A 15,339-nucleotide genomic window follows, 5' to 3' on the forward strand; every position below is an offset into this window, starting at 1 on the left:
GCTGAAGTTCAGTGATGTGGTTTTTCAAAAAGAGACCAAGTAACGTGCCCCCATGTAAGCACCTTGCACTCCTGCTGCACCCTGCAGCCAGGGCTGGGCTGCAGAGGGCACCAAGGACTGATTCAGCAGCACCTGAGCAACAACCAGCAGAGCAGCAGGGCTCAGTTTACCTGGGTAAAAAGGTGCCTTTCAGAGTGATTACAGCACTGAACATCAGGCAGTGGCTTCTGTGCAGATGTGGTCAAGGTAGCAATGAGCCTGAAAAGAGAAACGTTAAGGTGGTTTTCAGATCAAGCATTAGTCTGCACAATTCAAAAATATTTTAGATATTTATCATTTTAAAATATCCACTAAGAGGACAGGCCACTAAATCATATGCCAAAAGTTTTCATGTCTGGATTCTCAGAAGTCTAAAACGACAATTTCCTGAATTACATCTCTATTTGTGCCTTCACTTACCCCAGCAGTTTTTCTAAATGTCCAAACAGTGTCCAGACATTTCATGGTGATACTGAAAATAAAAGAGTGCTTTTATCAATATTTTTCTACCTTTCCCCAACACACCTCCTATAAAACAAAACAAACAAAAAAATAAAAGAAGGAAATCTGATTTTTTTCTGTTTAAAGTACGTACGACCTGGGCTTTTCAGGGACTGTTAGGTCATATGTAACCATTAGCAGAACTTAACTGGAAAGAGAACTTAGCCTTTCTTTTTTGGTATTCTTTATTGCTGGTTGTGTGTATTGGTAGTTCACCTAAAGCAAAAGGTGGCCAACATACATAGCAAAAAAATGGGCATATGTTCAATAGACCTTTTATCTTTGGATAAAAGTCTGACTTCTTCCTGGCTCTTTTCAAAGAGAAGTAAGTGGGTCTCCTGTTGACCTGCCTGAAGCTTTTCTGCTGGCTCCTTTCCCTTGCTCCAGCTCCATATGCACGTCCTGCATGGCTCCTGTCACTGGGGTTGAAGCAGCACCTCTGGCAGGGTTAGACAGCCTCCAGAAATCATTCTGCTTTGTGTTTGCTTTTTTCTCAATACAACTTAACTTCTTGGAAACAAATTTTTCCCTGGTCTTTGTGTTTATTTGGAAAGGAGGTGAAAATCTCCTCAGGACTTTTTGATTTGTAAAATCCTCTCACCTACAGACACAAGCATAACCAGAGGGATTTAAAGCAGGTCTGGTCACAACAGATGCCTATCAGAGAATAAGCAGGGGAGAAGGTTCCTCACTGAATCCTGATAGCAGCACCCACAGGGAAACCTTTCCTGTTACTGACTGCAGTAGGAGCAGGACCTGGCTATTCATTGCATTTAAGCTATCAGAGGTCTCACTTTTTCAGGTGATAGCTGGTGCCAAAGGCCAGTGTGGGTGGGGTGGGCTTTTCTGCACCTCTTCTGTGCCTACTTGCAGGGATCCTGCCCTCCCAGCTCTGCAGCTGCCTGGGGTGCAGAGGTTCCACCAGCAAGGACAGCAGTGAGCCCTGGACAGCCCCTGCCCCTCCAGGAGCACTGCTCAGAGCAGCACAAGGTGTATTTTCTCTCCCTTGGAGGCAACCAGCTCCAGCCCATATCCCACTCTTCCATGTGTATCATCCACAGCAGTGACTACTGGGGACACGTTTGAGCTTTTAAATGAGTCTTTGGGAGGTCTCTTAAACAGAAATGCTTTAAAACCTTTTAAGGAGAGCAGCAGATGTATGGCTTCACAGAGCTGGTTTCCCTGGTGTTGAATTCTGTGTGCACCATGGATATCTTTATGCTGCTTTTCTCGGTTATAGTCCCCCAAAGGTTACCAAAATCAGTATGAAATTAACCTTGCTTGTTTCTCATGTAGCAGAAACACTGCTCTCTTGACAACAAAAATTCCCTACTGTGACACAATAGGTGCTATGCCCTGAGTCTTTTTCTAAGCTACTACAGTTATTTCTGCTTCAGCCAGGTCTGTCCTGCATCAGTCATGGATACAAATTCCTAACAGCTCACTTGGGGTATTGCTGCATGCAAGAATAAAATTTCTCCCACTGCAGACAGTTAAATGACATTTTTGAATGGGATTTGTAAACCATGTCCACTTGGATGGTAATTTAATGGCCACAATTTTAGACCTCCCACACAACAAATTGTTCCTTTTCAGTGTTGTGCTGGGAAAAAGAATTTGGGACCAGCTGGCAGCTGATGCTGTGAAATACTAGTTACAAATAAAGACAGGAAGCTTGGCATAATCACTGGCATCTTAGAGCAGCTTTCTTGGGAGTGCTGCTGAGCAGATGTAAGACTGGTACTTATTAATTAAACTAAACCCAGAAAAAATGATTTCTCAATAAACTTCAAAGTGGTGATGCACATTAGCACAATGCCGGGAGTTTCAAATCCAGTGGTCAGATCTGTATCAGGAGAAAAGAGAAGAAAAAATTATTCCTAAGGATTTCTTAACTTCTCCTTTTAAATTTGTAAGCTATAAAACTTTGCAGTGATATATTGCTGCAGCTTTCATGCAAGATTTGTGTACCACATTCTTAGATCTAGCAGGTTCTTTTCCAGTTGCTGCAATACAGTGGTTAAATCCTGCCTGGTGGTATTATTGTGATTAAGATAGAAGGTGGTTTTCAGGTGTCTTTTCATGTCTGTTGACTTGTTGATAATGATAACTGCCCAATGATGGATGGCAAACTAAGAATGGATAAGAAGGACATTGGACAGCACCAAAAAATTTTAAATATCAAAAGCTTTTCTTTTTTAATATCCTGATGGCAAGGAGTAGTTGTCAAATCTCAGTTAACATGCACCCTAACTTCTTTGCACTATCAGACAGACAATGGCAGGGTACTGCCAAGCAGACTGTGTTATTCCAGCTGGTGGGTGGAGAGAGATGTATTCTTGTCCCAGTACACCTTGCCACTCTGATATGTAACACTATGGGGAGCTGAGGATATTCAGGTTTTTACCATCTCCTAGTTTTTCTTTATATTTAGAGCAAACCAATTAAAATAGGAGATACATCATGGCAACTCAGAACACCTGAGCTCTGTAGTACCTCTGCAACACCTGCTTCCCCCTCTGCCCTCTCATCCCATCCCTGCGTCAAGACATTGATTGCTGTGTGAAGTACAGCAATTCAGCATGTAAAACCAAAGGGATTCCAGTGAGAAAGAAAAAAATTCTCAAGTGAGAGAGAATGAAAAAGCAAAACTACTTGTAACACTGATGTACTTAGAGTTTACATCAGCTACTTTTTCTCAGTTCTTCATTGGTAGTCTGGGAGCCTACCAAAACAATCACTAGTGTTAAATGACCAGTTGGTAGCACTGGAAGAAACTGTCATTCTTGACCTTGATCTTCATCTTCGCAAGAGGTTTTGCTTCTTTTCTGGGGAAGACGTGACCACGTTTGTCAGCATCTTTCATGTCGGTAAGAAAAGCTTCCTATTTCTGAGGTTAAAGAGTAGAGCAAAACAGATGCATGGAAACAATGTGGAATACTGGCATCCTGCCTTGACAGCAGTCCTGTCCCTAAGCACGTCACACCTGGGTTCCTTATCCTCCACTGATTCCCAGTTTCCATCCCATGATTATTCAAGGCCTTGGACCTGCCACTGAAAATTATAAAAAGATTATCTGTCGCTACCTAAAAATACAGCCACCAAGCTTAGGATAATATGAATGAAAGCTGGAAACAAATTAGGCTTTATTTCAGGCAGTGTGAACTAACATAAATTCATTGAATTTACAGGAGCCAGATGGATTTACTTCAGCTAAGAATCTGACAAAGTGTGTTCACGAGTGAAAGTATTTGCAGAACACGCTGCTGGCAAACTCGAGCAGATTTTATAATCACTTTCTTTATTGACACATTTCCATAAAAACTAATACCTCTGAAGAAAATGCAAAAATGAATGTTTAGGAAGGGAATGGAAGTTAGTTTTCTACAGCAGCTAACAGCAGCTATATAGTCAGATATTTATTTCTGCACTTTCTAACACATATTTCTAACACTTAGAGAATATGGAATCAAAGTTAGAAAAAGTATGTGTCCACTCCACTTGGGTAAGTTTACAGAAGTGTTTAAGGATAGGTATTTTTTTATGTGGTAAACTGGAATAACTTGGACTCAATGAGCTGTTCTGTTCTATTAGACATATGCATCAGTGGATTACTTTTAGACTTTGGATCTAAGAAACTGAAGAAAGTCTGAATATTTTCTGAAGCCAGAATATCTGTTAGTCTGTGACACTCCTTTATGCAGTCACAAAATCAGAACAGTTATAAATGCTTAACTACTGAGGCATTTGCTCAGTTTACTGCCTCCTCCTTTCTAGGTTTGGGATGAGTGCAGTTTGTCTGGAAGGCTGTCATTTGGTAACCTACTGCATTTCAGAAACATTTATAGTTTATTTGGCAAGGTATGGTAGCTTGTGGCTCTCTGTCTGAAAGAGGCAGGGGAAAAGGAGAAACCAAGCCAGAAGGACCTGCCTAAATGATATTTTGCTTCAAAAGGAAGATAGTATGCATCAGACAACAATCAATCTTAATCAAATACAGGTTGAGATATGAATTGATCAGCAGTGATGCTGTAGTTGTTTGTATTGCCAGCATTTACCTGACAGTATATAGAAATGCTTACTAGCATATGAACACAATAAATGTTTTTAATGTTTAAATTTAGCACTTGCATACTTTTATTGTTGGGTTGGCTTAGTGCAAACAGTGGGCAATTCCATGCCCTGCAAGCTTTCTGTGAGCCGTGGGACTGAGGGAAAGGGAATTATGCTGCCCTTTTGGACTTTGTTTTCTTTTTTAATTTCAAGCTCTCCAAACTGCTTGGAAGTAGGCCGCTGAGAAAGCAAAGCAAACATGCTCTCTGTGCCTTGGCTTTGCTGTTCCCCACCAGATACATTATATTCAGCTGAGGGAGAATAAGAAGCTATTTTCCCCAATTTTCCATACTGCCTGTGGGAATCTAATTCAATTTCCTCCCAAATTTAGCAGTGAAAACGAAACAGTAAAGAATAAAGTTGAAGAGGCTTCTGTAAATCTCTGGATTCTAAGGTACTAAGGTGCAGCAGGATTACTGAGCACAGGTTAAACTTCTTTTCTAACCACAAAGCTACTTACAGATTTAAGAAGCTTAAAAACCTGATCCACCATTAGTCCTTGCTTTGCAAATGAAAGAATAATGTATCTACCTATACAAAGTTATATTTGTTATTATTGAATTTGTTTATCCCTTATTATTGATGTAGCCCTATTCCACAAAGGAATTTTTTTTTCAGTGAGAGATTATGATGTATTAGATAAATTCAGGGAAAAGGACAGGGAAATAACTGGTGAACAAATGCATTTCCAGAAATAAACAAGTGAAAAAAAGGACTCACATTTCATTGCTCTCACTATAGCAGCTACATTTAACCACCAGACCACAGGGGTCTTATTCCTAATGTCCAGAAAAAGACGCAGTGCCCTCTCTGCATTTAGATTCCATACATCACTGTGGACCTGATATACTCATATGACTAAAAAAAATAATAATAGAAAAGAGAAGCTACTTTTTTGCTTCATGTGAGCCAGAACATGTGTTCAGCAGATCTACTTGCAGCCAGCAAGCCATGCCATTTTCTGAGTGTCAACTGTCCTTAGGTGTTTTTGACCCTTTTAGCTCAAAACTTCAGAGGGGTCAGTCCTTACAGTGAGTATTGGTAGCCAAGACTGCAGTAATTATCTTGTTACCATTTTGATGAAAGTGTGTCTGCTGCATCCTCACGGAAATAAATTGGCCAGCGGTCATTTTATTTCTTCACAACAGTATCCTTTATACTTGTTTTTATCTCCACAAAATCTATTAAGCTTAGAAAACTACAGTAAGGATCAGCATACTTTGGGGTTTTGACATGACACGGAAAAATCTTAAAATATAATGAATAATATTGTTCAGCCAACATGATGTTTCTGAGATGGTGAGCCTCAATGAAAATGTGTTCACTTATCAGAGAAAATTAAAGGATAACCAGACTTACCTAAGCATTGATGTTTACCTTGTACACTTGCACAAACAGTGCAAGAGTTTTGTAACTTACCTGTACATATAGTTTTTCAGGTTATGATGAATCTGTCTCATAAAGAGTAAAAAAAAAAATTAAATCTGAAAAATAATGATTTAGTGACAAAGATTTCATGGTATATTTTGACTTTTGCTTTCTCAATTTACATCTCATCCTCCTTCCTGGCTGGGGTATCACTTCAGATGTATTTGTAATGTGGAATTTTCCTCTTTCTACATTACATTAGAAAACTAAACCTCACTGGGGAAGCTGCCTCAAGGTCATTAGTAAGCTTGAGAGGCATAATGTAGATGACAGCCTTAACACGTTTGATGTCATGATAAACACGGCCAAGTCCTTTAGGACAACCGTAACAAGGTGCTGGAAGTAGTTGCTAGCACTGGGGAGCTGACTCAGGCTCCTAACATTGCCAACAGTGTTTTAAAATGCCTAATTAAAACTGTGTGGGGGTGGTATTTTTCATTGTGTGGGCAGTAATGTGAAGAGCAAACACACCGACTCCTCTGGAAGCTCAGGCTTGGCTTACCTGGGAGCAGGGAGCTGACTCGTGGCATGCAGAAGGGAAGAGTCTGTGCAGAAGGCTTCCAAGTTGGTTTCAAGTTAATTTTCTAAACTTTGGCAATAACCTAGAATGATTCAAAGATGTATCTAAGTGAGGAACATATGGCTAGTCGTTAAAAATGTATCAAAGAGCTCCTCTTGTCTTTCTTTCTCGTGAATGATCTCCTGAACATCAAGGATCCCCTCACGTGCCCCCAGTCTGTTGGTTGGCATTCCCCTGCGGGAGCGTCAGCACGCTATTAGCAATTACCTTAGTGATATTTACAGCATTTTAATGTCACTTGCCTGTATGTAAATAGAGTCTGTGAGGAGCACAGCACACCCAGGGCTCCCACCACAACAGCACTGCTCCGTCAGTGCGCCAGAGCGCTCCTGTGCCTTATGTAACTGCCAAAAATATCATTGCAATTGCTTTATGACAAAATAATGAGTCTGTCAGAGATGAGTGGTCAGAAAAACAAATTTGTTCTCCCACACAATTAGGATTTATAGCATTGGACAGCAATATCAATCTCCAGTGATTCAAAATTGAATTTGCACGTTGAGGGAAATGTGTTCTTGCGTGTGCTATAACCAGGCTGCTTAGCAGGTTGAACTGGGAAGATGGATATCCACTGTGCTGCAGAAACATCAGGGTGGAAGTTTCCAAATGCAGACAAGTTTTGTGGGGCCATGGCATTCACTTCCACAAGCTCAGCACTGACAGATCTGCCCCACCAGGAGCAATAATAAAAAAGTCTGCAAAAACTGTCACCAGATAGAAATGGCAGACAGCTTTTCCCTTCAGGTAGAAAGCCATTGCAAGGCCTACATCTCTCCATACGTGACCTAATTGTCCATGGAGTTGTTGATATTTATAATCACGAGCTTCAGTCATTCTCTGTAAAGTCATACAAGCATTAGACCTCAGCAGTGCCATTTACAGTGAGCATGTACTGTATCTCAGAACTGCACTTTGCCCTTAACATTTGCTGTGTCCTTACATGAGATTTTGCCCTTAAGCTGTTAGTCAGTGCAGTGCAGAGGCTGCAGCACAGACCCTCTTCTGTTTTCCAGACCTTAATCTGTGCTCTCAAACCTGCTGTACTGATTAGAGCTCCCTCTGTCATCCCCTTCTCTGTGCAGGCAAATCCACTTAGTGTGCCAGCAGCTGCTACCCACCCACTACTACCCAGTAATTGCCTTTCTGGGTGTGTGTACATCATACCCTCTACAGGACTTGGACTTTCTTCTTTGGATTTCTAAATGGGCATGGAATACTGTCATATGGAACTAAGTACACTGGAGGTGAAATCAGTTTTTTAGGTTTTCAGACCTTCTCCATTCTTATACAAGCAGCCCAAACAAGCACATTCTGCCAATGGAAGCTTCAACACAGGCTATGGGATTGTTGTGTTAAATGTGCTTTGTATGTAATTAAACCTTTTGTTAGTATTTTAGATTGACAGCAGTAACAGCCTTCAAAGCAAGTGGTTAATGAAATTACAAATGGTACCTAGGATTTTCAGTAATAATTTATCACCATGGATATTCATACAAGATAACAAAATCCTTCCTTCTCTCTGGAGTAGAAAAGAAAGGTAATCTTCCATAAGAAAGGGATGAATTTGGTTATCCTCCATAGGAAGCTGATTGCACATCTTGAGTGATCTGCTGGGAGCCCAGGTCAGCTCCCAGATCAGTGGTGCTCAGCTGATTGACAGCTGGAATTCCTAAGGTCCAGACTGTGCTGCTTTGTTTTCACACCACTGACAATCCAGTGTATCTCATCCAAAGAGTGATTCTCTCATGGTCTGTCTGGGTGCTACTTTTACCAAAATAGCCCTCTTTCTGTAACCCTAAATATTTGTTTTCCTTATTGCCTATTCTGCAAATAGAAGCAGCTTTTTTATTGTACTCTAGTCATCTCTCAGCCCCGCTACGCTCATTTACCTCTCTCAGTCATCCAGAGAAGTCTGTCCCTCAAGCACAACACACATTTCTCTGCAGCAGTCTCTGAGACTGCATGTGTACATTCTGATTAGGTCCCTGGGACATACTGCCCAATTCCTAGTGCACCCTTCATAAAAAACCAAAAGCACATGAAATATTATTTCCCTGTTTCTCTCTCCACATACACCACAGATTTTGATACTGGCCTGGTTTTCCCCAGACACGGTACCCTCCAGTTTGCTTTCTACAGATGCTTCTTGTTCTCTTTCAGTTTTAGCATTGCCTGCATTTTACACACATTCACTGTTCAGCTATGTCCTTGATTTGCAGTGGAAATCATGATCAATCTATTCAAGATCTATCAAGTGGCTTCCACAAAAAAAAATGGTGCAAGAGGAAAATCAGAGCCTCTGGTTCAGTCTTCTGAACATCATCTTTACTTACGCTTCCACTCTTTTACTCCTTACACTAAAAGACTGTTAGTTCAGTTGCTTCAGATTCTATTAATCTACAGATTTTTTCATACTTGTATGAAAATAATCATGAGCCAAACCCAACTTTTCTGTTGACTAGACACTAAGAAGGCAAAGTTTTTACCACACATAATCTGATATTTGTGGTTTGGGTTTAGGGGGAGTTTTACACATTTATTTTTGTGCCTAGTATAACTAACTCTTAGTAAGTCAAATTTTACATTTTTAATATGAATATACTTTTAACCCTAATTTTTGCTATTCTTGTAGTAATACTTAGTGACCAGATTTGTTCATTATTTCCTTCTCATTAGAAAGTGTACACAGCTAAGTTTGAAGTATTCTGAGGATTATTTGGAAATTCACCATTGTTGGTTCTATTTTTGCTCAGTTATTAATGTTAGATTTGGCCTATCCTCTGCCTACAAAAGTTTTAGATCAATCCTTTATTTTTTTTCCAGTGACTGAACTTATTGTTTCTCTTATTCTCTTTAAATCATACTCCTAAAAGGCTACACTACTCTCTCCTCTCTCCACATAGCTTTTTTTTTTTCCTTTTTTGTTTTTTCTTTTTCCTGGGGGGGCAATGCTTTGGGGTTTGGTTTGGGGTTTTTTTTTCAGTTTTTTATTATTACTTGGAATTTTCTTTTGAGACAAGATGCAGCATTCTGGGTAATTCTGCTGGGAAAGCTTTCAAAAATACATATAAAGCATATAAATAAGTTGATTTGCGTAAAGGCATTGATTGAATTAATCTTTGATTATTCTGCTGGTTTAGGAAAGAAAAGCTATTTAGCAATTCCTCCATTTACAAAGCTAAGTGGCTAAAATGTCCCTACTTTATTTTGTGTGTGTTTAGTCTGAATGCCTATATGGGGGCTGTAGGTTTTAAATCTCAGTTAATAGGGTTTTAAAATTTTGACAGGAGGTTGCCAGCTACTTCTCGAATAAATGCATTTTGCTGGTTTTGTGCAAAGCTGCCTGTACCTGGTACAAACACAGCCCTGCAGGATGTCTCACTGTCTCTGGCTGGTGGCTGCAGTCACACAGGATGCCCAGAACAGCTGCCTGGTGTGGGTGTGGGGGCTGCACCTTGGGCTGAGAATCACTTCTTCTGCAGCATCTTGCTCTAAGGAGTTTAAAAAACAGGCACCAGGACAGGCAGCAGAGCTGTGCTGCCCATGCTCTCTTGCCTGGGAAATCAGGGAAAAGAGGAGGCAGCCAGTAAAGAGGTGGGACACAGAGGGATTAGGGCAGTAAAAGGAAACGGTGAGGCTCTATGGGAGTTATTTCTGTATGCATGTATATATCCATACATATAAGTACATGCATATTTTTTGCATATATATGTGAAGAGGGAGGGCACAGGACTGGATAGAAGCAGAGGAGGATGGAGAAGGCCAGAGTCCATCCAAGACTTTTACCCATGCAAGCAAAACTAAGGAAGGGTCATTCTCTCTTCAGGAACATCTGACAAAGCATAGCATCTAAGAAGTGCAAAGAGATTTTGCACAAGATTTTGTGACACAACTGTTCTTTATTTTCGGGCACTTGTTGAAAGAGCTGTGAATATTTACTCCAATTAGCAGATGGACATACCTTTATCTTCCCCCACCTCAGTTCCTGTACAAATCTGCAACACCCTTTTAGAGCACTAGGTACTACAGCTTTTCCTCAGAATCAACCACTTTTTTCCTCTTGCCTAGATCAGTTTGCTGCCTCTGACACTGAGTCCCTACAATAGAACAGAAATCTGCTCCTAAAAGAAATCAAGTCCTTTCCTCTAATTTGTTCTAGTTACTTGACAGTCTCTCCTGCTTTTCTGTTCTATTTTTTGGTCTTGTTCTTACTGTATATCTCTCCTGTTTGGGGTGTTCCATTTTCATATTCCTGTGGACAGTAAAACCCATGGCTTTTTTTAATAGCAGTACCCTTTACCAAAAGGTTCAGTGTCTAGTGAATAGATGGATGTCATTCACTGATGCCCAGACAAGCATCTTTCCTTCTGCTATGGCAACTCACTGAAAAGTCACAATTGATTTAGTCTTCAAGCACACATATTTTGTAAACTGTGTAAAAATTACTCTCTTTCTCTTGTCCAAAATGAATACATTTTGGTCATTTCAATTTTAAAAGTGTTGAACCTGTTTGTCTTTAGAATGAGCATTGCTCAAATAACAGCAGTTTCATTCATTTCTAGCACACAGGAGAATGCTCCACCATCTACTGTATTACATATTCTTGTGGATTTTCTCCAACAGCTACTTATGACAACTGCAAGCTTGTTTTACCCTGGGGATATATATGTATGTGGCCAATTGCTTCAGGTCATATTCCTTCCAAATGGAAGTCAGCTTGACACCTGTTAATTTGCACTTGGCCATTCCACATGTTGTTCTGCTCTGATTATTGGTCACTGTATGGAACAGGTGACAAATGCCCACATGAGAACCCTGTAAATTACTAGATGTATGGTCATTAGGAAAACAAACAGGAAAGGTCATTAAATACTGATTTTTCTCTCCAGCCCCAAACAGAAATAGATTTTAGCTGGTTTTGACATCCATTGGAAAGGGATGGAAAGAGGTGAAAATACCTTACTGTTTATGAAACTAATTTCCCATTCTGTAAGTGTCCTAGTTTCAGGAAAAGAGGGGAATTTAAGGAAAATAAAATTGTTTTAAGACCAGATGCAGAATCTGGTTTATCTAATGATTTTGTCACAAGGCTTGATTAGGTTTCTTTCCCAAGTAAAACTAAATGTGCCTACCAAAATAATTCATCTGACCTTCAGCTACTACAGCTAAATTAAATTAAAGCAGGAAAAGAAATTTCCTTTCTGAACAAGACAGTACTTGCTGAACAAGAATGGCAAGACACAATTATAGTGAGCTTTTCTTCTACTGAAGTGTGGTATTGCAGAGAATATTTAAATGAAGTCTTGTTTTCTCAGGCTTCCAGGGTGTAATTTGGACCAGATTCTGTAAGGACATAAGCAGAGGACTTGTTTTGTTCCTGGAAATAGTAACTCTTGAATTTTTGCAAGACTTATCTGTAAAAAAAAAATTAATCATTTATTTGTTCTCAGTGGTGCTGCATTAGTGAAAGCAAGATTCAGCATCTTGGAATCTTAGTGACATTTCTGCCTTTAGACCTGTGTGAGCTGAAGATCTGCAGCTTGCTCTTTGCAGGGATGCTTTGTGATGTCATGCTTTCATGGTAGAACAATACCAGAGGGACAGCACAGAAATCAAGCTGTTGCCATAGGACGTGCTTTTCTAAAACTTGAGCTTAAACTCACCTCACCTCTAAATAATATCCCACTTTGTTTTATTTTTGCCTTTTAAAATTAGGTGTAAGTGCAACCTTCATGCTACTGGCTGTAAAGAAGAAAACAAAAGACTACTTTGTGAATGTGAGCATAACACAACGGGCCCAGACTGTGGAAAATGCAAGAAGAATTATCAGGGCCGACCCTGGAGCCCTGGTTCTTATCTGCCTATACCTAAGGGCACTGCTAATATCTGTAAGTAGTTTTGTATAATAAGGATATTTCATTATTACAATTCTGCCCCATATCATGACTCTGAAGGAAGATTAATGTTTGCAAAGGTTTGTCATTTCTTTCTGACTCTGTGTGTATAATTGGACAAGGTGTCAATTTGTAAGTGCTAATTGTAAGTATACATCATCTGTGCTCTTACATGGTTATAGATAACTTCCAGGAGAACCACATGTTTATACCCATAGTATACATCCCTGGACACTGCACAGAAAGAGCTAAGGAATGAAAAAATTAGGACTCTCTACATAAAAAAACACACACACAGATGAGAGAAAACAGTGGGAATAACTGCAGTACTGCTCCAGCCATGGTGCCCTCAGCTCTCTATTCATACATCCTTGTTGTCTTGAGATTAGTGACACTCTCAGCTCAGCATGTGAGATCCTTGCTCATTTTTTCTCCATTTAAAAAAGGGGAGGAAAAAAACACCTCAAACCAGATTTTTCATATTACTAACTAAAGATCTAAAGGTTGGGAAACATTTCCCTGATGTTGACCTGCAGTCCAGATTCAGATGCACTCTTGTAGATCAAGTATTGAAGAGAGAAAGCGAGGGCACAACCTGAGGCTTTACATCTGCTTGTTTCCAGCTAACAGCCACTCCACAACACACAGCTGTACTGTTCCAGCACACTTCCATATTATCCAAAGCAAGAAGTTACTGACAGCTCTATTTCCTGGTTCTGGACAAGATTGGGCCAAAATAAAACATGGTACTGAAAGAGAGGGCACAAAGACAAGTATGACCCTCAGTTCTCCCTTTCATGCATATATGAAATATGCAGTGATTCAGAATCCCCCTGAATTGAGTAACAGACTTAAATTCCTTTGAAGAAAGGACTGAAAATCAGGATACCTTTTGACAGAAGTTACTAGCTTCCTTTTAAAAAAGTCCACAGTTTTGCCCTGATTAAAAGCAAAACATTCATTTTAAAATATTAGCTATAACAATTTATTGAAAAAGTGATTTGAGAGAAACAGAGCTATGTATGCAGTGGAAGGAAAAGTTTAAAACCAGGAGCAATGTGCAATGCTCAGAATGTTATCTAAGACTTCAAAGCAGCAGCTGTGAAGAATCAAAACTCAGAAATGAAGATCATAGGAAGCAGGACCTTATCAAGTAAAATGTGAGAGTAATAGACTAAGTAACAAACCATGAAGTGTGGGGGCATGAAATTATGATAAAATTCTTACTGAGCAGAAAAAAATGAACTTCCAAAAAGCAGGGAAAAACATTTTGTAAGAGTATTCACTTTTTTCGCCTGTTATAAAAACTGAGTCTGGCTCACAGAATTAATACTTTAAAGCTATGTTTGGGAAACATGGTGAGATTTACCAGGTTGATTTTAGCTAAATTCAGCTTGCTGTGAGTTTTACCTCATTCCCAGTCAGCTGAGCACGCACCAGACAGAACAGTGAACAGTGGTATTAGCACCTACTGAAAGTGTGTCTGAAGCTTGTTAAATCAACTTTATGTTAAAACGTCAGTGAATTTCAGCAAATACACAGTTTATGCAAAAATCAAAATGTTTTGTAAATAATAGGTAGCCCTTCCTGGGGTTGATGGTGATGATGAAATCATAACCTTGTTTGAGCTGACAAATACTCCACTTACCCTCAAATCCTGACTTCAGCAGTCATCGGCAGCAGGAATTTCCGGCAAACGGGAAGAAGCAATGAAGGATTTCTTCTTCATCTCAGTTACCATGAAATAAACTGGCTTTCTGAGCTGGACTGCTGGGGTTGCTGGCTGCTGAACAGAGAGAGACACCCAACTGACATGAGCTTGACCTCAGTGATACCTTATGGCAATACATTTCAAATTTTAGTGAGACAATGAGTGAGAGGTATTTTATTTTGCTTGCCTTAAATATTTTTCAACGGTTGAGCCAGTACCTCCTTAGATAAGGAAGGAACAAAGAATAATGCATTTCTGTTTACATCTCTTACACCATTTATCATTACATAGACTTGACCTTATCCACTCCTCCACTCTTTTTTAAATGACAAATCCTGATCTCTCTGATCTTATCATAAAACCATGCCACATCTCTGGTCATCTGTGCTTTCTCTTCTAGTTCTGTGATGTCATTTTTTTATTTGGTGAGGCTGAAACTCCACATGATATTCTAGAATGACAACAACATGGCTCTTTACAATAACATAAAAATGTGCCTCTTTTATGTTTTGTTATTCTCTAGATCAGTCCTTGAGTCCTTTTTTAAGACTGTACCGCAGTTAAAACATTTCTTCTGGCCTCAAGGCTGACTTAAATTACAGGTTATATGTTACAATAGTTAGTTCAGAAACATCATATTTGAGTTCCTGTAAAATACTTCTTGGGGCAACATTTCCTCATAGCAATTCTTGTTCAATACCATTTACTTCCGATGCTAACAGACTTAGAGAAAATTCCTCAGCCGGTGAGAATCGCTTTCTTTGTTGTGAACATCAGTGAAAACAATTAACTTAGTATTCAAAATTAAATTAATTATTAATTTTTCATACCATTAATAATACCTCAATTGCCTATCTTCCCAGTTATCTCTCTGGGCCTCCTGCTTCTAGTATGATGATTTTAACAAAAAACAATTTCTAACTTCTGTGTTCATAGGAAGTTGATTCTCAGAATACTGTGGTTTATATTTAAATTGGCAGATTTTATGCTTTTCTTCCCATATCTTTCTCCATTGAGAAGACTTACACGTCTTGAATGGTATCTTTCCAAAATCATCTACATTCTGTTGTTTT

At 39.5% G+C, this 15,339-nt stretch overlaps 1 protein-coding gene across 10 annotated transcripts in view; it reads left to right on the top strand.

Moving 5' to 3' along the window:
• The window catches only part of NTNG1 (netrin G1), a 148,694-nt gene that overhangs the window by 78,081 nt on the left and 55,274 nt on the right, over positions 1–15,339 (top strand). For all 10 annotated transcript variants that reach the window (XM_066555785.1, XM_066555778.1, XM_066555781.1 and 7 more), the window contains exon 4: positions 12,377–12,549. In XM_066555785.1, coding sequence (XP_066411882.1) covers positions 12,377–12,549 — 173 coding nt within the window. The remainder of the gene's footprint in view (positions 1–12,376; positions 12,550–15,339) is intronic.

This window comes from Molothrus aeneus, chromosome 9 (genome assembly GCF_037042795.1).
Source record: "Molothrus aeneus isolate 106 chromosome 9, BPBGC_Maene_1.0, whole genome shotgun sequence".
NCBI classification, from domain to species: domain Eukaryota; kingdom Metazoa; phylum Chordata; class Aves; order Passeriformes; family Icteridae; genus Molothrus; species Molothrus aeneus.